Source organism: Haliotis rufescens, unplaced genomic scaffold (genome assembly GCF_023055435.1).
Source record: "Haliotis rufescens isolate VD_foot unplaced genomic scaffold, xgHalRufe1.0.p SCAF_8, whole genome shotgun sequence".
Lineage (NCBI taxonomy): Eukaryota > Metazoa > Mollusca > Gastropoda > Lepetellida > Haliotidae > Haliotis > Haliotis rufescens.
The window spans coordinates 26,991,701-27,019,182 of NW_025964372.1; the positions used below are offsets into that span (position 1 = coordinate 26,991,701).

Below are 27,482 nucleotides of genomic sequence, written 5' to 3' on the forward strand. Positions count from 1 at the left end.
GGAGGTGTGGACTGATACGGCATGAAAAATCTAATAAATTTATTATCGTGCAAAGTCTTTGAAAGGCATTGAGAAGTTTGGAGATCATGAATACATAACACATTTTATGAATAGCACATTCTTTTATTCTTTGTCAGGACGTTTCAGAGCTGCATGAACTCGGTTGCATCACAGAGGCTGACAAGGGCAAAGAATCAAAGACATGACTTTCATTTCCAACAGGACACTACAAACATTTCACACGCCAGCGATAAAGGTCCCACCCAGTCCACCCCAAGGGATGTGTGTATGAGATTCCATGCAAAAGTGGACACAAATACATTCGAGTGACGTCACGCTCCATAACCACCAGAATAAAAGAATACAAGACCTTTGTTGAAACACCTGATATGAAATCTCCCCTTTCGGATCATTTCATAAAAAATGCTGACCGCCATATTTACTGGCCACAAACCAAGTTCTCCATACCAATACCAGTCACTGGAAAAAGAGGAAATCCAAAGAAAGAAGCCTACCCAGTACACCCGTGAAGATCCGGGGTAGAATAGGTCTTCAGCAACCCATGCTTGCCGCAAAAGATGACTATGCTTGTCGTAAAAGGCGACTAACGGGATCGGGTGGTCAGGCTCGCTGACTTGGTTGATGCATGTCATTGATCCCAATAGCGTGGATCGATGCTCATGATATTAATCACTGGATTGTCTGGTCCAGACTTGATTATTTACAGACCGCCGTCACATAGCTGGAATATTGCTGAGTGCGGCGTTAAACAACGCCAGAAACACATGCTTATGATACAGCAGAAATCGCACAGTAGATCTACTCTCTTATGATTAATGGAGGATTTATTATTAGTTAAGACATCGTACGTTGTTTGTCGTCCCGTGTTTGTAAAGATTTAAAAAATGTTCAACAGCTAAATAAAATCACTCTTTTCTGTGTTGTCAGCAACGTGATTAAAACTTGTGTTCATTCATTAGACCCGTGAAGATCCGGGGTAGAATAGGTCTTTAGCAACCCATGATTGCCGTAAAAGGCGACTATGCTTGTCGTAAAAGGCGACTAACGGGATCGGGTGGTCAGGCTCGCTGACTTGGTTGATGCATGTCATCGATCCCAATTGCGTGGATCGATGCTCATGATGTCAATCACTGGATTGTCTGGTTCAGATTCGATTATTTACAGACCGCTGTCATATAGCTTAACGAGTGCGGCGTTAAACAACAAACTAACCAACCAACCAACCAAATCCGGTAGGGCAGGGCATCCTTATCACGAACACCTGGTGCCATCACCTACTTTCAGTGGTTCATTCGTATAATTTCAACCTCAATTTTGCCGTTTTGCCAATGGAATCAGACTGTTCTCTGGCGTTGACAGTTGATGTTTTGGCCTTTGGGACAGCAAATTTCAAAATATATGACATCGACCTTTAAATAATCGATTCTGGACCAAACAACCAATGATTGATATTATGAGCAACGCCCTACTGCCTCGGGGTATGATGACAATAGACAAAGCTAGAAACTCAGTCCACCCGAATCTGTCCACCCAATCCATTTGGCACCTCCAACGACAAGCACAAGTTGCTGGGGACCAATTCTAAACGGAATCAACTCGTAAAGATCCGGGGTAGAATAGGTCTTCGATCAGCAACCCATGCTTGCCGTATAAGGCGACTATGCTTGTCGTAAGAGGCGAATAACGGTATCGGGTGGTCAGGCTCACTGACATGGTTGATGCAGGTCATCGATCCCAATTGCGTGGATCGATGCTCATGATATTAATCACTGGATTGTCTGGTTCAGACTCGATTATTTTCAGACCGCCGTCATATAGCTGGAATATTGCTGAGTGCGGCGTTAAACAACAAACCAACCAGCCAACCTAAACGGAATCCGTACCGCTAAAGGGGAGTCATAACAACCGCTCTTTATCCGCCAAATATTTACATTTATTTATTGTTATACCGATTGTGTTTGAGGTTTTTGACGGTGTCGGACTGTCATCATGGTTTGAACAATACATGTGTCTCAGGAATGATCTTGGTATTGCAGTTGTCACCAACACAGCAAAAGTGGCATGTCAGATCCAAGACATTGTTGGAACGTTTGAAGTCCGTACACACACTTATATCTGACGTCTCAGCGTACCATTTCCTCAGACACATCCGATGATTAACACAGCTGCAAAACAATGGTATATTTAAAACTACGAATGTACGTTAAAACAATGCATACATTTAACAGTTTGACGTTAATAATATATATGCTTTCACACGATCGTTTTTCGAAAACCGTTTTGAAACTTTTTAAGGTTGCAGATGTGATGTTATTATTTAGATTATGTGGTGTCTCCTTGAGTACGTGACTTTGTTCGACCCGTGAAGATCCAGGGTAGAATAGATCTTCAGCAACCAATGCTTGCCGTAAAAGGCGACTATGCTTGTCGTAAAAGGCGACAAACGGGATCGGGTGGTCATGCTCGCTGACTTGGTTGATGCATGTCATCGATCCCAATTGCCTGGATCGATGTTCATGACGTAAATCACTGGATTGTCTGGTCCAGACTCGATTATTTACAGACCGCCGTCATACAGCTGGAATATTGCTGAGTGCGGCGTAAAACAACAAACCAAACCAAAACCAAAAACGTGACTTTGTTCGAAATATGCATCCTTTCATCCAGCAGTGAACGGGTACCCGGTAGGATGATATGGTAATGTGACTGCTAACCTAGCGCCTTAAAGACAGCTTCGGTTGTATACTCCTCAGGGAGCTGAGAATGAAAAGTCTCATTGACCTGGATAATATGAATACAGAGCTTCGAGCATACAATGCGTATGGAGTTATGGAGTTATTTGACTCTAGTGAGCTATACACACCATCAATTCATAAGACCCGTGAAGATCCGGGTTAATAGGTCTTCAACAACCTATAGGCGACTATGCTTGCACTAAAAGGAGACTATAAGGGATCGCTGACTTGGTTGATGCATGTCATCGATCCCAATTGCGTGGATCGATGCCCATGACATCAATCACATCATTTGTATGGTCCAGACTTGATTATTAACAGACCACCGTCATATAGCTTGAATATTGCTGAGTGCGGTGTAAAACAACAAACCAAACCAATCAGTTCATAAGCTGACCAAAATTAGTCACGTGTCAATTACACCACAAAACATTCACGGTTGATGAAGGGGCGTTGAGTATACACAGAGCCGTGTGATGACGATTTGACGATGGTTGTTATACGATCATAACCTTTCATAGTAATTTAAATACTGCATATTAATTCATAAGCATAAAACCTGATGTCCGTTTGTATCAATCATCAAACCGATGCTTTTTAAAATTTTCTTACCGTTTGAAAACTTTTTCGCTGCCGTCTAACATGGTGAACAAGTCCGTCATGCAATACTGTCCAGAAGGACACGGTTGAGGTACACCAAGGGTCAGTTCTGCCAGCGTACAGGGGTCAAAGGTAGAGTAGTTCCCACACAGGTAGCATGATCGAGCTGGAAGAGAGCGGCAAGTATGAGTGAGTGAGTGAATTTGGTTATTACGCCGCTCTTTTAGTTATATCACCACGTGTCTGCTTGATTTGGGAGGAAGCCCGAAGGAATGCAGGTCTCAGACGATTGCCACTTTGGTGAAACCCACAAGCGCGGCTATGGTGCTGTGTCACGGGTCGTAAAACCACGACAGTCACTATCTAGTCCAGCTTCCGTCACCATTCGGCAAAGTTCGGCTGTTGTCGTTGCCCAGAGTCTTTAGTTTCATTGTTTGAGAATTAGTGACCAGCAAATTTTATTCTCTCGCTGTTAAGTGGCACATCCTGTCTTGATTTGATATATGTTATCTGATAAATGTTTGCTACCTTATTGATGTATTGAAAATGTTTTTTTTTGTGATTTGAGTTTCACGTATTAGTGGAATTATCTAGTACTTGTTGATATTTCTCATGTATTTGTACGTATGCAGTTTTTGCCATCTCAATAATTGTACATATTGGTTTGTAGCTTCCTCACCAGCCATATATATAAGGGGGCACGGGTGGCCCAGTCGTCTAAGGCGCCGCGATTCGCTGTGCAGAGTTGCGTCCCTTGGGCACGCCAGAAACCTATGATTGTGGGTTCGAATCCCGGTTCGCCCCGATTATGTTCCTAGGTTTGTCAGCACCATACCCGTGCTCGTGGGTTTCACCGAAGTGGTAAACGTCTGAGACCTGCATCACTTCGGGCTTTCCTCCCACATTAAGCTGACACGCCGTGATATTACTGGAATACTGTTAAAAGCGGCGTTAAACCCAACTCACTCACTCACTCACTCACCAGCCATATTCGCCAGACCTGGCACCAAGTGATTTCCACCTGTTTCCTAAACTGAAAGAACACCTTCGTGGAAAGCGCTATGACGACAACCATGACCTCAAAGCTGCTGTGAATCGGTATATCAGGGTGGCTTCAGAAACTGTCTTCCTGACTAGAAATGAAAAGCTTCTCAATCGATATGCGATGTGTATTGAAAAGCAGGAGATTATGTTGAAAAAAACCCCAGGACAACAGGACAGTTACCAGCTGTATTCTCAACTGAAGGCAATTTTTCTAATCTGTGTTTTATTTCCATCCTCCACTGGAGTCACGTCCTAAGAGTACCGTGGACATATGTTCCCAATGTTCAAACCACGACGCATAACTATACATGGGTGAGACATTAAGTACGCTTCATCAGTGCCAATAATAAAGAACATGATATCAAGGCGAAATTTACGTATGGGACTTCAACATAAAGAACAAAACGGCCCAACATGTACCTGGCGGAGTTGGAATTCCTGATGTAGAAGGGCTAACTGGTCCAGCAGGGTGAGTGGCTGATGGTGTCATTGAGGAATTGCTTGTCTGTACGGATGCAGATGCTGGTAACGTGCTGCTTAAACCTTGTAAATGATCAAAAGGATAGATCATAAGTCTAACTACAAAGTATATGGAACCACACTTGAGACCAAACGCTTGTGGACATTCATGGTCAATACATTGTCAATACGTTACGGGTAGGTTAACACAGGGTTTCTCCATCGCCCGTGAGTACATGTGAAGTGTGCAGTGAAGTGTGTTTATTTTAAGTCAGGTAATGAAATGTAGCTGTGTACGAATTCTACCGTTGCCTGACACTAAAGCAATGTTCAGAGTAGGGGCCACATGGTTATGGTACATATTGCACGACATATATTGCCAATAAAATCTGATCTCTCATTGGTCTGAGCATTCGCTTTTCCAAGACTTTGCCTTGATTCATTGACAACACGTTTAACCCCAACACCCTTGTAATCTAGAACCTACTGACAACACGTTTAACCCCAACATCCTTGTAATCTAGAACCTACTGACAACACGTTTAACCCCAACATCCTTGTAATCTAGAATCTATTGACAACACGTTTAACCCCAACACCCTTGTAATCTAGAACCTACTGACAACACGTTTAACCCCAACACCCTTGTAATCTAGAACATATTGACAACACGTTTAACCCCAACACCCTTGTAATCTAGAACCTACTGACAACACGTTTAACTCCAACACCCGTGTAATCTAGAACCTATTGACAACACGTTTAACCCCAACACCCGTGTAATCTAGAACATATTGACAACACGTTTAACCCCAACACCCGTGTAATCTAGAACATATTGACAACACGTTAAACCCCAACACCCGTGTAATCTAGAACCTACTGACAACACGTTTAACCCCAACACCCTTGTAATCTAGAACCTATAGACAACACGTTAAACCCCAACACCCGTGTAATCTAGAACCTACTGACAACACGTTAAACCCTAACACCCTTGTAATCTAGAACCTATAGACAATACGTTAAACCCCAACACCCGTGTAATCTAGAACCTACTGACAACACGTTAAACCCCAACACCCGTGTAATCTAGAACCTACTGACAACACGTTTAACTCCAACACCCTTGTAATCTAGAACCTACTGACAACACGTTAAACCCCAACACCCGTGTAATCTAGAACCTATTGACGACACGTTTAACCCCAACACCCGTGTAATCTAGAACCTACTGACAACACGTTTAACCCCAACAGCCGTGTAATCTAGAACCTACTGACAACACGTTTAACCCCAACACCCTTGTAACCCTGAACCTACTGACAACACGTTTAACCCCAACACCCTTGTTATCTAGAACCTATTGACAACACGTTTAACCCTAAAACCCTTGTTATCTAGAACCTATTGACAACACGTTTAACCCCAACACCCTTGTTATCTAGAACCTAATGACAAAACGTTTAACCCCGAAAGTCTTGTAATCTAGATTCGAATCTTTGAAAAGCATTTAGAAGTGATACACATAAGGAAGAGAATTTACTTCTATTTTATGAGTAACACAACGTTTCGTAGTTAATGCTTACTCCTTTATCCGGTGAAATGAAGTATTTCACCTGATAAAGGAGTAAGCATACACTCCGAAACGTTGTGTTCCTCATAATAAAGAAGTTAACATCCATAAATTCTCTTCCTTATACCAACATGTTTAACCCCTGCACCCTTGTAACATAGAACTGACTGACAACACGTTTAATCCTTAGATCCATGTTAGACCCGTGAAGATCCGGGGTAGAATACATGTAGGTCTTCAGCAACCCATGCCTGCCGTAAAAGGCGACTACGCTTGTCGTAAAATGCGACTAACGGGATCGGGTGGTCAGGCTCGCTGACTTGGTTGATGCATCTATCCCAATTTTGTGGACCGATGCTCATGATGTCAATCACTGGATTGTCTGGTCCAGACTCGATTAAATAATTTACCAACCGCCCTCATATAGCTGGAATATTGCTGAGTGCGGCGATAAACAAACAAACAAACAAACAAACAAACAAACCTAGATCCATGTAACACAGAACCTTTAACAAGACCAGTTCTAACCCGAATCCTCACGGGGTGTTTTCTAACAAAGCTAGACCCACCTGAGACACAAGAACGACATGTTTTCTCACACAGTTGCGGACCAAGTTTGTTGTGGCATATGTCCGCAATACTGCTACAAATTGGACTGTGATCAGAACAGGTACGTCCACCCAAGGTCACTGAAAACAAATGAATATGTACAAATGGCTAAGTGTGTTAACATTTCCATGTCATACACTGAGGTAGATATTGAATGAGATCTATTACGCAATATAAATGTAGGTCCTATATCAAACATGCAACATACTTGTTGGTTATAGAATATGTTTTTATGAAGGATCAAAGGGATAAGGATAGAGTTGTGGAAAATTTATCCTGACATAACCAAACTTAATTAATGTAGTAAATATGTATCATGCGTGCGTAATTTGTTTTTAGATACATCTAGTTTTTATGATACTATTTGGTGGCGAACAGATTCTATAATCGCACCGAGTGAGACTATATTGCACATAAAAATCCGTACAGACAAATTAAGTCATCTGATGTCATACAATATAAAATATCAATCTGAATATATATTTCCCAGTGACAGCTTGGAAGCATATTTTGTATCAGGTAATGCGATACGCATTGTTAACTGTGACATTGACTGTAAAACAGTTTATTGTATGATCATCATTTTCCAAATATAAATAAGATGTTTCTTTCATGGAGAATGACAAAACAAAGAATGTAATTTGGGACTGACTATTGTATTTATAAAATAGAAAGGTGTTGAAGAAGAAGGGGAACAAATTGTAAATAACTTAAATACTGTTTGTCTTCCCCTTTCAGAAAGTAAATAAGTGTAAATTCTCCCCCTTTTAGAAAGTGAATAAGTGTAAAAATAATAAATTCTCTATACAATACAAGCAACATTAACTTGTACCGGTAATCGTTGTTGAAGGAGTTGCAGGCAGGACGGTGGTTGCTGATGAGGACGTGATAGCGGCAGTCGATGTTCCGCCTGTCCGGGCAGTTCCTGTTTTTTTGTGCAAGCACAGTTTATATAATTACAGAGCTCAAACAACAACAACAACAACAACAACAACAATGATAATAAACATTGCAAATATGCAGACCTCGCTTTCGAAATGTCACGCTTGCATCCCATGTTCCAAGTTGTCCGACTCCCCATTGAACTCGGTGCCTTAGGTTTGGTACCTCCCAATCTGTTGACTGACACTTGGAGAGTACTTGGGGTTGCTGCCAGGGATACAGCCCTTCCGACAATCTGGGTAATGCAGAAAACTGCAGTGTTTGGGAGTCTTCTCAGTTGGTTTGACTAGGCAGCACTTCCTGGGAGAAGTCCCATTCGCAGTCTGGGCTGCGTGTAGAGGGGGCAAGGGCCCTGAGCTGATGATGAGCCTAACCAGCCTGACTGTTCCAGGATCACCCAAACCCTCTTTGATCTTTTTTCTATTTTATTTTATTTCTATCTGTAAATGATGATGGTGATGATGATGATGATGATGATAACAACTCGTACCGGTACTCGTCGACGGAGTTGTAGGCAGGACGGTATTGGCTTGTGAGGACGTGATTGTAGCAGTCGGTGTTCCGCCTGTCCGAACAGCATCATCAACAACAATAATAATAATAACAGAGAGGTCCATCCATGGTACGACCCAGAATATGTGGAGGTCGTGTTGGAAAATGACAAATAGGCCCGAAAACAGACTCAGACCTATCCAGGCCAACACGCCTGATCTTGTCCTTTTTGATAAATCCCATGAAATCATATATATCATTGCATTTTCTGTCCCTTAAGCACTAATGTGATGGTGAAGATTCAGGAAATAATATCAATTTGATTGTTAGATTGTTAAAAATATGCCGAAGTGGTATTTCAACAACTGCGTACAAAACCCAGGACCATTAAATTGCCAAAGTCTAGTCACCCTTTAACATCCAATTAAATTCATCCGCTCACAAGGGATGCTACGACAGGGTATAACGTACTTGGCCGTATCGTTATTTGTACTCCAATACCCGGTGTACTAAAGAAGGATGTGCCTGGTGATCTTGTTACTTAAGCAGATTACCTGTGACTTGTCTGGTACAGATACCGCAGAACTCAGGGCAAAAAAATGGCGCTGCAGGATCGCTGCAAATGTTTGGAACCTTGACGCAGTTATCCTCTCGTGTTGTACTCGTGCAAAGTGGCAGTGAAGGTGTTGGCTTAACTGTACAATATACAGTAGATTATATCATATCAGTTATGAATACAGCCAACGGTATCGAATCTTCGTCGGACCCTGATACCGCTGATCACTTCGAAAGAAACAATTTGTCGTTACCAAAGAGTCTGCGTTTATTAATATGTCTTCAGATTCCGGGCTAGAATAGGTCTTCAGCAATCCATGCTTGCCGTAAAAGGCGACTATGCTTGTGGTAAAAGGCGACTAACGGGATCGGGTGGTCAGGCTCACTGACTTGGTTGATGCATGTCATCGACCCCAATTGCGTGGATCGATGCTCATGATATCAATCACTGGATTGTCTGTTCCAGACTCGATTTTTGTACAGACCACCGTCATATGGCTGCAATAGTGCTGAGTGCGACGTTAAACAACAAACAAACAATGTCTTCATGTCAGATTGGGGATAAGTATATCCTACTGAGTTTTCAATTGAGCATTTTTGAACTGGATTTCGAAATCTGTCATTTTTTCAAATTCCAATCCTACGTTTACACGTTTAATTTCTGTAAGGCTTGTAATAACTGTAAGGCTTGTTTTTCGACTACCGTATTCGACATTAATAAACGAGACGAGAAATTTACTTGAACCTCCACCAACTTGGTATGCAAGACAAATATAGAATCTCCTATTTAAGAATTTATTTATCGATTGCATATTGCGAAACAAAAAAACCGATGGTGTTGCGGCGACGGCCATTAAGGACAAACATTATCTTACCCTTTTGACAGAGCCCACAAAACGCCGGACAAATGTCACCAGCGAGTTTGTCTGAACAGATATTGGGAAGAATATGACACTGGTCCTCTTTCATGTGATCCCTACATGGCGGTAGAGTTGATGTTGGTTTCGCAGTCGTGGTAGTAGGTTGGTTTGTGGTTGATGTAGTTGATGTAGACGATGTTGGTGATGGGACACCTGCGATGTATTATATTGCTTTACCAAATGCTTCGGACAATAAAACTGTCAATGCTGTCACGTTTGGCCATCGTGCCGAAATAAATGATAATATTTAGATCAATACGTTGTCAGAAATAAGAAAGGCAGATCACATTAGCAATGTAACATAGGACAACATTCATTTTGGAGATTGGGCATTGGTAACACACATCCATCATTTGGGACCCCCAAAAGCAAAGTAGACACAATTTATTGATATCGATTTCTTTAATTTCTGTAAAGGCGACGTTTCGGTATAGATCGTAAAACCGTTGTCAAGCAAAGTTGAGTTATGAACATGGTACAGAATATATATAGTAGGTGGAGGATTAACAGTAACAACAATTGCATACATGGGAGAGATTAACATAATTAAATTAATAGTGAATGAATAATGACAACACAAGGATAATACTGTAACAACATGATGGATAGAGAACACAAGATGAGGAAGTCAAAAAGAGAGGAAGTCAATTAAACAGGATCTGTACCGAAAGGTCGCCTTTACAGTAAATAAAGCAGTTATCAATACATTGTTTCTACTTTGTCATCCGCCAACGTTAAAGTTATACCAATCAAACAATTTACCCATAAAAAAGACATATATTGTATTCAGTGATATTTCAAAACAAAGAGGGAATACAAAACTACAAAACATTTGCGATCCAGACTTGGTTGGCTGCATGTCATCGTATCACAGTTGCATGAAAAAGACATATATTGTATTCAGTGATATTTCAAAACAAAGAGGGAATACAAAACTACAAAACAATTACGATCCAGACTTGGTTGAATGCAGGTCATCCTATCACAGTTACATGGCCCAATTCTCAAAATGTCAATCCGATCATGTCCAGTCCAACTGGATTATATACAAACCGCTTTTATGTAGTGGAATATTACTGAGTGCGACAAGCGAACATCAAACAGTAGGTTGAGTGTAAACGATTACCACAGAAACTACAGAACTTCTTGCAGACAACTGGGGCAAGTGTGTTTGAACAAACATTGTCAGTAGTTGCACACCCCGGCATTAGATCTACACAGTCGGGGCTGCTTGGTGTCGTGGGTGGTGGCTGTGTCGATCCGAAAGGGTCAACTGAAAAAATATATATGAAAACATGTAACGTTTCAGATTGATCAGGCTTCTTTCTGCATTCCCCAAAATATCGGGGCAACTGAATGTAGTGTTAATGCGCAGTGGGAAGGTCACACCTGCAGTCTTTCCTATTCGAAATTTTGTACTTCAGTTCAAAACGTCATCGAGTGAACAAAATCATTCTCGAATATCTGCCGTGAGCGTGAAAAGAAAACTAGTGTTGAATAGGATTTGACCAAAATTACAAAAGTTATCAAAAAGGAAGAAGGCTGTAAACAGTCGCCGAAACATTGGAAACAGTCGAAAACACAATTATAATACTTGTATCAAAATCAGCCATCAATTTACCATTTCTTGTTTGTTTCATTTTTAGTCAACTTTAAATGTGGGTGTTTACTTTTTTTTGCCCCGGGTAACAAAAGGTCTCGAACAACAGGCTTGTCGAAATATGCTACCTGATGTTACGGGTGGCTCGACGACTTGGTTGGTTGCGTGTCACCGTAACCAGACATATAAGACAAGGTAAATAAGATGCAGGTTCATGTTACACTGAGGTCCACTATGGTAGTGGGCTACCACTATTGAAACCAGCATGAGTCCGGACTATCCGGACGTAAACGTCGTTAAATGTGTGAAGCAATCTTCAACGCCACCTTCCTATTCCACATTCTACGGAAGCGTTACGGTAGTAGGGCCACGGTGAATTTTCTTTGTCTAAGTATCTCCTACGTAGGACTTAGTATCTCTTACTTAGGACTTAGTATCACCTACGTAGGACTTAGTATGGATTAGCATAACTATCTCCTACGTAGGACTTACTATCTCCTACGTAGGACTTAATATCTCCTACGTAGGACTTACTATCTCCTACGTAGGACTTACTGTCTCCTACGTAGGGCTTAATATCTCCTACGTAGGACTAAGTATCTCCTACGTAGGACTTAGTATGGACTGAATAACTACATGTATCTCCTACGTAGGACTTATTATCTCCTACGTAGGACTTATTCTCTTCTACGTAGGACTTACTATCTATTACGTAGGACTTAGTATGGCCTAGTATCACTATCTCCTACGTAATGACTTAGTATCTCCTACGTAGGACTTACTATCTTCTCCATTGGAGATACAAACATGTAGCGCAATGGTGTTTACCTGAGATATGTAGTGCTTGATTTACACACTCCGCATCGTCACAACAAAACTTGCATCTTCCGTAGTAAAACAAAGTCCTGAAGTCTGGACACCAGGTTTTCATGTCGTGCAAGCAGTGCTGGAAACAATATACATCGGTTGGTTGGTTGGTTTGTTGTTTTACGCCGCACTCAGCAATATTCAAGCTATATGACGGCGGTCTGTAAATAATCCAGTCTGGACCCGAACATCCAGTGATTCATATCATGAGCATCGATCCAAGCAATTTGGATCGATGACATGCTTCAACAAAGTCAGTGAGCCTGACCACCCGATCCCGATTATCGCCTCTTACGACAAACATAGTCGCCTTTTACAGCAAGCATGGTCATAATAACAGGACGGGTAGCGTAGGTGGGCGAAGACAATTCAAAATATGGTGACGGATAAAAAATATTTCAAAATGTGGTGACGGATAACAAATAATTCAAAATGTGGTGACGGATAACAAATATTTAAAAAAGTGGTGACGGCTAACAAATAATTCAAAATGTGGTGACGGCTAACAAATAATTCAAAATGTGGTGACGGATAACAAATAATTCAAAATGTGGTGACGATAACAAATAATTCAAAATGTGGTGACGGATAACAAATAATTCAAAATGTGGTGACGGATAACAAATAATTCAAAATGTGGTGACGGATAACAAATAATTCAAAATGTGGTGACGGATAACAAATAATTCAAAATATGGTGACGGATAAAAAATAATTCAAAATGTGGTGACGGATAACAAATAATTCAAAATGTGGTTACCGATAAAATGTTCATAATATGGCAATGGATTTGTCCAAACGTAATGTTTTGCTTTCAGTGTTAGATATAATTTTGGTCGAGGGCTGTTGGTGTACTCTGTAACAATTTAAGACCCATGAGGTATATGTTTTGGATGTATCAGGTCTTTGGTCTTTGGATAAATGAAAATATATTTTCAAGACAAATGCTTCCTTAGATTCAGGGAATATTTGAATCAGTACTAGAAACGTATTACTTTACAATAACTTAGCCTTAGTAAAGATGCAGGGTGTCCGTTAGTCATGAGTAGATACCATAGCAATCCGAAGTTCTGATAACAAATATTGAATTATCAAATACATATCTCCACATAAAAAAACAACAGAAGCCATAAATGAAAATGAAAGCACAAATGTCAAGCGTCCCACTCGCATCTCTCGCGCAGTATTTCAATAATAACGCATTACCATTATTCGATGAGTGAGTGAATATGTATGGTTTTACGCTGCGCTTAGCAATACTCCAGCAATATCATAGACATATGATACTTATATATCTATATTTACAGACGGATCCAAGGAGGGTGGCGCAGTTGCTCGTTACTGTTATTGGATCCAGAACATTATCTCCACGAGTACCAGATAACGGTTCCATATTCACAGCAGAAGCAAACGCCATTGTACCAGCACTATACTAAATTTATATCAAAAGAATCTTAACAGAAACCATTCAATATTTTTTACAGATTCTCTTTCGTGCCTTTAGTATTGTCGTCCTCAGAGGGTATATAAGTTCCACATCATTCGAAGTATATTTATGCATGCCAGACTGTAAAACGTAGTATACTCGTCATTTTAATCTTTGGCTTAACTGGTAAACTATCGCCAGTGACTAAAGGTATATATGATATCAATCCTTCCAGGGTCCATGCAGGTAGTAAAGGTACTGCACATGTAAGCCCCCATGGTCTCTAGTATGATGATCTCCTTTGAGTACTTAACCCATTTTTATATCGTGTTGTTGAATAATACTTTATTCTTTTAAATGTATTCAACTAGTTTTAAATTGAATCTGTGATATTCTAGTTATTTTACTGCACATCGATGACAGGTTTTATTTTAGTCTTAAGATGTATATAATTAGGAGATAAACATAGTGTGTTTTCAATGTAGAGCTAGGTTACCTAAAGATTTAACCGCGCTAAATTGAATTTGGAACCGGACGCGCAGCGTGAGGTTTCAAATGTTAAATTTAGCGCGGTTAAATCTACAGGTAACCTAGCTCTACATTGAAAACACACTATGTTTATCTCCATTCTACCATGACTAAATAAAACGCGAACTCTTTGGTGTTAGCAATTATACTGAGTGAAGCGGCATGGGTTGAGTCCAGTGTTTTGAGTTGGTTATCGATCTGAATTACGGAATCACCGAACAAAATATGGCGCTGTATATACTCAAGCAGTTTGTTTACACCCTAATACTTCACTCGAACATATGACAGGCATTGAAAGCATATAAGCACGGCAACTTGGTGAGCTAACATGAGGTGGGCATCCCTAAAGAAAACAAAGCGAGCTTTGCAAGGCTTTCGCTCTACATCGCGCGTCACCATTATGACGTCATGTCGCGCGCTCATTGTAATGCAAAAGATATGACGTCACAGTCGCATATAGAAAAGCGCCAAAATTCCAAGCTCTCTGTTGTCTCCAAAACGTAAATACATTCCCTTTGTAGATTTCTATCGTTCTTTCTGCACGAAATGTATTGCCACACATCCTATTCTGTAGTAACCGCATCTGTGCATTTTGTAACCTGTAATTGTAGATATAATTATTTAAATATGACTAGCGACAATAACTGAAAAAAGTACTATTCTGTGAATATTAGCTTCCGCGGTGATGCGGCCGTCAAACCAGCTGTTTCAATCAGAGGGGGTTTATTGTGATTTAATAGCCTCTGATTGACCAATCAGAATCGAGTAAATTCCAAATTCCCAAACGATTCAAGTTACAACGTTAAATATGCTTGTGTTGCCGACCAATACATATTATTCATTCGCTGTGTAGCATTTAATTTAGCTTTATTTTTTGATGTGGTCGTTTCCTGGATAACAATAATTTGATTTCTGACATGGGTACAAAATAAGGACCACATATGCAATCTAGCATAACGTAGACCAATAATCTAGTTCAAGGTCATTAGCGACAAGAGAGCATCGTATATATTGACAGACATGAGACTTATCTTCCAAGATGACTGCACATTAACCAAAACAAAGAAAATCATATTTAAACCACATGTTATAACACAGACGGCATACGGGCGTTATGCGGACGACGTGGTACATTATATTTATAATTGAGTGAGTGAGTTTGGTTTAACGCCGCTTTTAACATTATTCCAGTTATATCACGGCGTGTCAGCTTAATGTGGGAGGAAAGCCCGAAGTGATGCAGGTCTAAGACGTTTACCACTTCGGTGAAACCCACGAGCACGGGTATGGTGCTGACAAACCTAGAAACATAATTAGGGCGAATCGGGATTCGAACCCACAATCATAGGTTTCTGGCGTGCCCAAGGGACGCAACTCTGCACAGCGAATCGCGGCGCCTAAGACGACTGGGCCACCCGTGCCCCCTTATATTTATAAAGCCGTTATGGTTTTGGACCACTTCAGCTGACACACATAAGTTGGTAAATTGGAAATGATAATCTTACATTGAAGTCTTTGAGAGGTTTGCATTTTCCATCCACGATATCATCGAGTCCCATGTCAATTTCGCAAAACTAGAAAAGAAAAAGAGACATATTTATTATATTTTTTCTCAAGTATTACAAAGTAGGACAAGTCAAATGATTATGAAGTCTCAAGTTTGTGAGTTTTGCATTTTGGAGAATAACATTCTCAAATGTATTTGGTTCGAAGAAATAATATACTCGTCGCGAAAAGAAACGCGAACCAAAGAAACGAGAAAAGAGATGTTTCCTATGTACCAATTAACAAAACTAACAATCAGTCAAGTGTTACCACAGAGTGTCTTTATTCTTATCACGATATGCTGCACGTGATTTTCAAACTTTACACGCTAATCCTGCAAGAAACAAATGGTGCATCTTGAGTCATGGACCTACACTACTGCCTAGAAGTTCATTCCCCTTACACGCATGGGCAACGCGTTACGCAACCAGTGTGCATCGGGTTGGTCACGCGTGTGAGACCCGTGTGCAACGCGTTGCACACGGGTGTGCACCCCGTCCGCCACTCGTGTGCAACGCGTGACACACTCATTAGAGGGGGAACAAACTTTTGACCAAAGGAGGACCCGTCTTAAGCTGAACCTGGAGGTGGTAACAAGGAGAGAAAATATTGTTATCTTGACGAAAAATGATAATACACATGTATTTCCTAATGTCTCCTTTCTTTATGTGATTTTGTGGGAATAACATGAATACTGTTGCGATTAAATAGATCTGTTTTGTTTTATACGACCATTGCTTCTAAATCCGATGGTGTTAAGAGAATACATGGCCCTGGAACATGTTATTGCAATTGAAATGCTTTTATTGTGATTTGACATTAACCGTCTGTAGTACGACTTTCAGTGATAATATGTATGAGGTTTGGCGGCGCATTGTTTTTATTGGACCCTAATTACTTTATGATGACTTGGACTCTTTATCACAGCTCCATAGCCGTGAGGCTGGAAAAGAGCAGCATGTAATTAATGAGGGTGGGTTATATCATTGAGGATACACTTGAGGGAGAGAATACTAATTACCATACTACAGGAAGAGACCTGTAGACGTAAGCGCGGGGTTGTGTTTTAGCTGGCCGTTTAATAATGGCCGCCAGGAGAAGTGAGCTTTGCCTGCATCATCTAAAATAAATAATAAGATACAGCAGTGTTATTTTCACGGTCTGTTGAATAAACTCCCAGCGCAACGGTCAATGTATCTTCTACTTGATCCTTGATACATCATTTTGTCTTTCACAATATATAGTATTTCAACGTACAAAGGACACTGATCTAAAGCAATTCCGCGGGAGTAGTTGTTACCTGTGCATTACTGTATTTTCCCAGTGAGTACCCGGATGATATAGCAGAAATCTAGACTTGTTCGCGACCTGTGCTCGCCATTCGTAAGCGCATTTTAATTGAAAGTAGAAGGACGTATGGTCACACTGATCAACAAAAATGAAATACAGTTTTTGAAATGTAGGTATATTTGTGGGGAGCATCGGTAATGGTGATGCAGTTTTGATAAGTCACTTGCTTGGTAATTGTGCGATCTTCGTGTACACTATTTTGACTTGCAACACAGAGTAAATATTTCACTGAACATTGCTTATTTTACCGTGTGTATATGTTTACATTCAAAATGTAAACAGATTTCACTAAGGAAATGTATTAAAACGCCTAAATATTCAGTTTATTTTACAAATTAACTGAAAAATATGTCCATCTTTATTAATATGATAACGAATTCCAAATATTTGTTTATGTTTAATACCATCACCAAGTACAGTTCTGTATTGTTTGGCTTCTTTTCTTAGCATAATTAATATATTGTGATGTGTTTAAGCTCTCTTGGTCGTCTTTATCATTTTTAGTCAGTCGGTTAAATAAATGAATGGAATATTCAGTCAATTTGTAAAATGACAGAAATATTTAGATATTTAATAAATTGCCTGAGTGAATCATATTTTACACATTGACTGTAACATAAACACGCTTACAAAAGAAAATACTTGTGAAAACACCGTCTATCGCGCATCGAAAAACTTCCCAACCAAACGGAAAGGAACAAGAATGATTCTGTTCAAAGCTGCAGCGAATGAATGAAAACAAAATGCAAATATCATTATAACAACCTACCAAAGTTATAATGTATCCGGGAATATCAACATACAGGAACAATATCCATTGCGTCTGCAGCTGTACAAAAATACTTATTCGATGTAAAATGTCTATGTGAGAATCAAATACTTTAATAATAATTATTTGGAAACAATATTTGGAATATATATGAAATATATTAAAATACTTAAATATATCGTTTTTAGACGTTATTTAAATGTATCGAATAGTATAACCCGTGTTTGTTTCTTAACTGATCACTTATTTTGTTTCAATTGTTTCACATAGGTGCCAAGTTAGCTGAGAAAGCCCACGTGACAACTATTCTTATAATGTCCACGGTTCTTAAAAACATACATTGAGTTAGATAACAATGAACAACCAGTCAGTGTATTATCGGTTACCCTTTGAACAAAGTACATTCGATGGTCCTTCAGCATCAACATTGTCGAGGTGTAATTTCATTTGTTTCTTATAATAAAGCTTGAAATTCTTTATGATCCTGGCATCTAGTGTTAATTGTTAAAGTTAATCTCTGCAGCCGGTGTCAAAACACGGGGTTGTGTACTCGCGGGCAGATGACCACGGAGTACGCTGACCACTGTGTCGGATTAACGAGACTGATTAATGAGTGATTTCAGTAATTCGTTGCAAATTAGGTGTGTCGGAGTCGGAGTGCGAGAATGTCGGATTAACGGGACTAAATAGCGCTGAATCAATCGGTTCCCATCATTTGTGTCGGATAAAGCCGAATGTCGGATTAACGAGTGTCGGATTAACGAGACTTGACTGTATGTTGTTTTTACATCTGTACTTCACGCCATGATATGAGTATTCCCTAGGTTTAGTAACCCTACCTTCACATGTAAACACTTACTTTTGACATATCCACTGTGCAAGATAACAGTAATTAATCAATCAACGTATTTCCTATTGATCCTTTGATGTCTGGGAATGATCAGTTGATTTACAAAAAAAGTAAAGCAACTGATCATACATCACTTGCTGGGCTGCGACGTGCATAACTCACATTCCACCTCACTTCAAACCTGGATTTAGATTAAATAATTACCCCAGGTACAAGAAAGACCAAATTTGAACCTTTATCGGGTAATCTGAGTGGTGCTACAGCTAAGTATACATGTTATAAATTCATTACCTGAGCAGCAAGTGAATTACGACAAATACAGAAGTGTAGGGTTATACCAGAAAATGTGGATGACAACAAGGGAGTAGTAATTGTATCATCCACGCAATCTGAAATCCGCAAATGCTTTCACTCAGGAAATTTTTTTATTATCAAACTGTAACAATCAGGGGTATTTCCAAATGACGACATCCGATGAGCTTTCGCCGTTATTTGTCTGTTTGTTTAGGCTGAAGAAATTAATTACCATGCGCCCTTTGTTGAAATCTTCATAGATCACGGGTAACCAATCAGTTTTCAAAAATGCGTAAGTTTATTTAGCTGTCCTTGCAGACTGGTAGCCCAGTCTCTTGTCACGCTCGGTTGCGTTAACGAGCAAATTGACTCACGGCAGCTAGTAAGCCCAAGCGGAAATCCAAAGGTCGTGTTACCTGAAGAATCAACCTTCATTTGCGAAATATCTACTGCTCTCAAAATCAATATTTCTCCCAAAACTAAAAGTCAGAACTTTCTAACCAAGGAGTACCAGTTGAAACTGGTCGATGGCTGAACATTCCCAGGGAAGACAACCAGTGTCCACTCTGTGATTCTATCGCCGTGGGAGATGAATTGCATTATATTTCGATGTGAAGCTTTTCACCAACGGCGATATGAACTCTTAAATAAGCAATATCTTAAGTTTCCACACATTTAAGAAAATTATGACCACTAACAGTGTAAGAAATCTTAAAGGCCTATCTAAATTCCTTAACAATGTGTACAATACAATTGGTAAATTGTATTAGTATCCACGTATCCTTTTTTTATTAAATTGTACATAATAAAAATTGTAGATAATTGTATGTCATGTTATTCTAAGAATAAATGAGTTTGAGTCCGACACCCGAGAAGAAGCCAGAGATTAGTGCCCCTTTTTGAATAGTTTACAATCATGTGTTTTACGGTTAGCTGTGTTGGCTTAAACGTATTTTTATTTCAAAAGAAATCTGGATCGGTAAACAAGCAAAACATGCTTATGTAATACCTCTCCAGGTAACAACTTAACAACAGCTGGATATATATAAGAGAGGGATGAACATAAACATACAAAATGCACAAATGAAAGCAAGCAAGTGGTGTCTTTGAAATAAGGTAATGCAGTTTTCCTTTACTACATGCTTAAAATTAAGCTACTCAAACCTTTTGCTTTTGACAATGATGTCATGAACTGATTTAAGAAGAGTCATGTTTGTAGAACTGCTTAACTACTGCCATGTAATATAATTTTTAGACCATACCCATGTGTGTAGAAATACACTTCTTTATTTAATCATTACCCTTTTTTACCCTAATAGTACAAGTGCTTCCCCGTGTGCGAGATAGGCTTAAGTCGGAAAGCGCACGTTATATCTCCGAGGTACCTATCTACCAGAACTCTATTTGCTGTTCTGGCCATACATAAATATATGTAAGTTACGTACATGGGGAGGCTAGATTATTTACAGCTTACAGCAATATAGTGCAAATATTATGTTCAATAAAAGAAAACGTTGATAGATCTATAACACACTTTTTGTACTATTAAACCAACTGTGGACTTTTAAGACATTTTCGCTTATTGTAATAACATCTAGCTAACCAATCATGTCTATCTCTGAAATCCATAAGCATAGTTGCTGTCAAACCTAAAAAACATATTCAGGGAGGTCAGTTTTGATTTGCCAAGCACCTTAAGGTGAGTTTATTTTTAAACTGTCAAAAGCGATTGTCCCTTCAATACCAGTATATGTCTGGAAGCTGTCTCTCGGACTGTTATGAGTTATGATGTATTTTATGATATAACCGGGGAATGTTCAAATTAGTTACTGTCGTTTAATCCAACGTTCTAACTGTCAACTGTCTCAACAGGATCATAGGTTTGGTTATATATCTCCTCCCTGTCTCTATGTCTTAAGTTGTTAATCGGTAACTGCGGTCCAAATGTATCAACTTATTCATCTATTGTTGCAAACTTGACTGATTTAAACATATCTTATTGATCATGAACTACTCAGTCAGTCAAGCACATGTATCAGAAATGTAAAACCAGCCATGTTTCATGTAGTGCCAATATCACTGAAAAATGCCGATGTAACGTGACAAATAAATTTACTCACAGGCAATATATTTTTCGTGAGAGTGAAGCACAATTTTATTAAAGTTTTATTAACAATTTCATAAACTATAATAATATTAATATTAAAATTCATCATCACTTGCCAAGTTTATGAAAATGTCCCCATTTGGGAGATGTCACATATAAACAAGGATTCGAACTAAGTTTGATCGTCTTTGACACTGAGGTTTATCCCCACTTTGCCAGCAAACTGCAGAAGATTAACAGTGAGTGAGTGAGCATCGTTTCTATGTTTATACAAGAAAAGATGTCATGCCAAAAACGCTCACAGTAGTTAGTAAGTAAACTCACGACCTGTCATGACCTGGTTGAGTGACTTCCTCAAATGAACGTGAAAGGATTACCCACAGAGAAAGAAAGGATTAAAGTCACCCATAAATCTTATCCTAACGTAGTACTCCAACTTCTAAATGCCTCTCAAAGAAGGATTAAAATCCTAAAGATATCCTATCTACGTGGTATAGGTACTCACAACCTCTAATAATAAACTGTTACGTTTGGTATCCCCAGCAATACTCACTATGGTAATTGGGCAAATGTAAAAATCACAAACCCTAACGAGATTCTGTCTACATGGTCACACCCGGTGATTGTGAAGATCTCAAATTTTATCAACTGTCAGACAGCATGGCTGTTCATATTCATTTACAACATCCTCTTATAATTAGCATAAAAGTGTCCCACACAAAACCTTCTTTTATTTATTTTTCAAAATACAACACAGAAAGTTGGGTGTGGGGAAATGGGACATATTCCTACGTGAAATAATGAGACATTAGTAGTGGTGACGGCTATGTCATAATGGAACTGTCTAAAGCATAAATTTGGCGAACGAAAAACGTTATATTTGCAATCAAATGAAATGACTCGTGTGGGCAAATGAATATGTTCGCAATCCACAAACAATTATTTTATTAATGGCGAACATTTACCAACCCGCGACAATCGTGTCAACACGGGGGTTTCTTAGCAATAAACTCGCATCTAAATTCACTACTGTTCTACTGTCGGCTAGCCACAATGGCTAGACTGGACCCTAGTGGAATGGTTCATGCCATAAAAGTCTAGCAACCGAACACTAATTAAGATGGGCCGACCTTGTATTTACGGTCTGGTGAACACAGCTAAATGGCCGCTCATTAACTCAAATTTCACATCTCACTGTTTTGTTTTATTTCACTATTCATTTGATAAATTTGTCAACTTCAACTGGAACCCGGTCCCGTGTTACACGCGTGGCACACGCGTGTGCAACGGGTTGCACACGCGATTCACACCCGTTGGACACGGGTGTGCAACGGGTGTGAATCGCGTGTGCAACCCGTTGAGCACCCGTGTCACATGCGTGTTACACGCGTTCTCAACGCGTGTTAGGGGAATGAACTTTTAGGCAGTAGTGTATGACGTCACATATGATGCGTTCATGAGCAGTTAATACCAGTATGTTCGTTTGTGTATCGAACCAGTCTAATATCTCTTGAACATGAGTCTTCATATACTAACCAACATGTATGGTATTCGCGTTTCTTTTGGCGGTGAGTATAGAAAACATTAATTGAAGATTACATGTATATATATGAACCAAAACGTCAGCGATAATGCAAATGTTTGGGGATATATATTTTTTATGAAATTGTGTGCTCAGTCTTCACTAAATATATCCTCCAAAATATTCATGATCCCTAACTCTTTTTTTTAGTAATATCTTCCATAACGACCTCCAATCCAGCATCAGATTAGAGTGAGTGAGTGAGTTGGGTTTAACACCGCTTTTAACAGTATTCCAGTTATATCACGGCGTGACAGCCTAAGCATGGAGGAAAGCCCAAAGTGATGCAGGTCTTAGACGTTCACCACTTCGGTGATAATAATCATGTTCACTAGGAACATAATCGGGGTGATCCGGGATGCGAACCCACAATAATAGGTTTCTGGTGTGCCCAAAAGACGCAACTTTGGACAGCGACTCGCGGCGCCTTTGACGACTGGGCCACCCGTGCGCCCGCATCAGATTAGAAATAATACCTCGTCGTCATGGCAATGCTGAACATGACACCTGTCGTCATGGTGATGATGGTCATACTTGTGGCATTTGTAGCATTCTAACCCAGCTTGAGGATAATGCTCTGCACCAACTGCTTGAACAAAACAATTATGCTTCAGTCACAGTCTCTATTTTTTGTGGTTGGTTGGATGGTTGGTTTGTTGTTTAACACCGCACTCAGCAATATTTCAGCTATATGACGGCGGTCTGTAAATAATCAAGTCTGGACCAGACAATCCAGTGATTGACATCATGAGCATCGATCCGGGACCGATGACAATTGGGATACGAGGACATGCATCAAACAACTCAGCGAGCCTGACCACCCGATCCCGTTAGTCGCCTTTTACGGCAAGCATGGGTTGCTGAAGACCTCTTCTGCCCCGGATCTTCACAGGTCCTATTTATTGTGAACTAAACATCTGCGATGATCTACAATTACAAGTATAGGGACATATTTATTGGAGTTATGACCCCTGTTCTGCTGAAATTGTAACTTACAAATGTCGTGATAACAGCTAAACTAAAACTGTTTGCAAGTTGTTCTCACACACACACACACACACACACACACACACACACACACACATATATATATATATATATATATATATATATATATATATATATATATATATATATATATATATACTTGACTATGCACTGGATTTGATATAAGTAGGATATATAAACAAAAGAAGATTAACAAGCTTGACATTATTAACATGGTCATACACAACCAAAAACAAGCAGTATTGTCAAATTGACCAAGTACATATCAGACTTGAACACGTATTTTGAATGATGAATGTCTGTTGTTTGATCAAAGGTGTCATTATTGTCAATAACGTCCCTTACTTTCGTACTTAACTGTGCAATGGATGTGCTGTCTGGACAGCGCGTTCCCGAGAGGACAATTTAAAGCGAAAATAGTAAAGTATTTTGCTCCCATTATTTCAATTTTAATAGGTGTAGTGTGGTAACTGCGTTTTGACATGGCACATAAACAATGAAATTATCAGCGAATCTTTATGTCATAAATGTGACTGTTACATCTTAACCCTCAGAAATTTGTCATTCATGTAGCTAAAATGCATTAGCTGAAATAGTTTTTATATTGGATGCCAAATAGACATGTATGTGTGTAAAGTAGGATCAAATGGGTGTCAAGGGAATCGCATGCTTCTTGGAAGTAGCCATTTTATCATTTAAAAATAGGATTTACAAAAACTAGGAATCAACAGCAATCAGGTCAAAAAACGGAATCAGAATCAAGGCGCTTGAACTCTTTTCTTAAAAAATATACATGATTATTAAAGAGGTGCGTGTACAGCGGTCTGAATGAACGACTATAACTGGATAAGATACAGCAGTCAGTGTCATTTTCTGTTTGCCTCAAAACATTCATTGACATATTATAACTGATGACACGTATAACTGCACATAGTGTTCTTTCCGCTTTTCTAATCTATTCTGGGGCGCTGTCTTTTTGTAAGTTTACGCCAGATGATCGCTGTTTACAAAGCCGAAAATCGGTCAATGTCGTAACATGACACAATGAATCGTAGTTTTAAGGCAACTAAACCATTTTTTCAACAGGAAGAATGTTTTAATAGTATCAATGCGAAATGAACTCTTTATTATGTTTGATATTGTGTACTAAACACCGGTTTAGATGTCATTAATTTCATGTGAAAAAATCCATTTCCCCGATACATTAAACGTGGCGAAGGATCTGTCTAACTACTTTTCTTATCTACATGCACGCCCTTTTGCACGGTATCTCTACAGTCAGATAAAACAGGCACTTCTAAGTTTTAATTCATACAGCTGTCTCCGTCACAGCTGGCAATCCCAGTGGAAGTAAATAAATACGAAAAAATCCTATCCAATTTCTGAGAGCACAACATCCCCCGCATGAATTTTTTTAACGAGTCAAATGAAGCTCCGTTAAACGGGGGCAGCAGCTCTCTCAAAATTAGTCGAAATGAAACGGGACTGGGATATGCGTATCATCAACATGTCGACATCTTGTGTGTAGAGTGTCAGGGATATTCTCTTGAAACTGTAGGAGGAGTTGATTTCACAAGCTTAGTACCCTCTCTCAGAATTAGGCAAATGAAGCTCCGTAAAACAGGGGCAGTAACTCTGTCAAAATTATTCGAAATGAAACGGGACTACGATATGCGTATCATCAACATGTCGACATCTTGTGTGTAGAGTTTCAGGGATATTCTCTGGAAACTGTAGGAGGAGTTGATTTCACAAGCTTAGTACCCTCTGTGGGACGGACAGACGGACAGACAGACAGACAGACGGATGGACGGACTGCGCCACGACATAATCCCCCTTCGGACATTCTGGCCCGGCGGGGGATAAAAACTAACTCTGCCAAAAGTAGAATGGATTATACAATTCCGACCATATCATTAGCATGCGTCCATGAATCACCATCAAGAAGTGATGATACCCCATGGCCAGGTGTTCGCGAAAGGGTAAGCGTTTCCTGCCCCACCGGTGGCACCTGTTACAAACTCATGCAAAAACAAGTCAATTAGCCAACTGAAAAAACACGGGCACATCTGGTACAAGTTATTATTGGGAATTGGATCGGGCGTCATTTTGTCATTGATGTGTCAAATTTGGAAATGTCATCAACATGTCCACCATAAAACTTTACGAAAGCTTTACTGAGACCTTGAATATTGTAACCTTGGTCAATCAACTTCTGAGCAAGAGTCGTATTTCGATCTTTGAAATCTTCGAAGAAAGAGCATTGCTTGATTATACCTCGAAAGTTGTGAAATGTAGACATTGATAAGGGAAAAGGGAAAGTAGACTATCACTGAGTAGAGTGAGTGAGTGAGTATGGTTTTACGCCGCTTTTAGCAATATTCCAGCAATATCACGGCGGGGGACACCAGAAATGGGCTTCACACATTGTACCCATGTCGGGAATCGAACCCGGGTCTTTGGCGTGACGAGCGAACGCTTTAACCACTAGGCTACCCGACCGCCCCTCGCTGAGTAGAGGTCATCCCTCTGGTCATACAGTCTTGTGGAAAGGGTTTTGTCACTCTGAATCTTCATGCATAAATCTAAACATGAAACAGACAAGGCGGTCTCACAGGTCTCCTGTATTTCTAGTTCAGCTAGGTAAATCAATGGAAGGGAATTGGCTATTTCATGGTTATTCAACGACATAAGATCTGCGATATACCTGAAGCTGAAGGTAAACTTCTTGGCCAAATCGCCTTGTTTTGACCAAATGTTACACTGATGTTATCTTCACATGGCATGTGCTTTCATTTTTTGACAAATCGTCCTGAACCTCTGAAGATAGAAATGTAATTGAATCCATGGTTTCAAAGATTAGTAAGCAATGCCCCATGGATCAAGGAATGAAGTTTTTCCTTTAGTTTGTCTTGTGGTATAGTGATGTACAAAGTTAAAAAATCTAATGTTTTGACAGAATTGAACTTGTTTGTTTCTGGGTTTGCAAAATTTCAAGCAAATCCTTGGAGTTTTCGAGAATCCACTTGGTATTAATTCCACTTGTCTGAAATGCTTTATATATAGACATAGACATAGACATGAATATAGACAATGTTCGTCCTTGATAGTAGTAAGGTTTAATGTTTTTCTTAGAAACAGAGATTTGGTGGGGAATTTGATGGACCAAACAATCTTACTTGTTCGCTTATCGCCTCAATATTCCAGCTATATTGCGAGCAACGATCCGCGCCGTCGGGGTACGAGGACATGCCTTCAACCAAGTCACCGAGCCTGACCACCCGGTCCATTATGTCACCTCTTACGGCTAGCATAGGTAGCTGGGGGCCAATTCTAACCCGGAATCCCCATGGAGCTTACTCTTGAGAATCAACCAAAATAAACGCATAATTTAAAATATAACATCCTTCCACCAATTATTCTCGTGCATGGGAAGGGGTATCGGTCTGTATGTTTCAAACTGAATCGGTTCAACAACTACATAAAGGAAGGAATAACTAAATGCCTACCAATTGCCACTTGGAAACTCAGTATTAGGAAAACTGTCTTCATGGCGTGAGTTGTATGACGGTGTAAGCCACTTATCAGTAGATAAGCGCACGA

General features: G+C 39.7%; 1 protein-coding gene across 3 annotated transcripts; it reads right to left on the minus strand.

Annotated features, from left to right (window-relative positions):
• Positions 1–1,947: 1,947 nt before the first annotated feature.
• On the minus strand, positions 1,948–27,482 carry LOC124143502 (flocculation protein FLO11-like). 3 transcript variants are annotated; one of them, XM_048389960.1, is made up of 13 exons: positions 27,389–27,482; positions 23,348–23,457; positions 15,880–15,948; positions 12,382–12,499; positions 11,080–11,226; positions 9,909–10,106; positions 9,032–9,173; positions 8,477–8,559; positions 7,877–7,969; positions 7,005–7,124; positions 4,821–4,943; positions 3,369–3,522; positions 1,948–2,186 (listed from the first exon to the last, which is right to left on the minus strand). In XM_048389960.1, the coding sequence occupies exons 1-13, from the start codon at positions 27,429–27,431 to the stop codon at positions 2,009–2,011; spliced, it is 1,578 nt and encodes a 525-aa protein (XP_048245917.1). In that variant the 5' UTR covers positions 27,432–27,482; the 3' UTR covers positions 1,948–2,008. The 3 variants fall into 3 exon arrangements, with proteins under 3 accessions (XP_048245917.1, XP_048245916.1, XP_046368457.2); XM_048389959.1 differs by having other exon boundaries at positions 23,348–23,460; positions 27,389–27,466; XM_046512501.2 differs by having other exon boundaries at positions 8,477–8,551; positions 9,033–9,173; positions 23,348–23,460; positions 27,389–27,465.

What these genes read in the sequence shown, in the direction of transcription:
- LOC124143502 (XM_048389959.1), bottom strand. Translation starts at nt 27,431, where the DNA reads ATGAAGACAGTTTTCCTAATACTGAGTTTCCAAGTGGCAATTG. An exon ending in TGTACCAGACAAGTCACAGG is followed by an intron (nt 8,560 to 9,031) that starts TAATCTGCTTAA and finishes TGATGATGCTGT; the next exon opens with TCGGACAGGCGGAACACCGA. An exon ending in ATGTCGTTCTTGTGTCTCAG is followed by an intron (nt 4,944 to 7,004) that starts GTGGGTCTAGCT and finishes ATCATTTACAAG; the next exon opens with GTTTAAGCAGCACGTTACCA.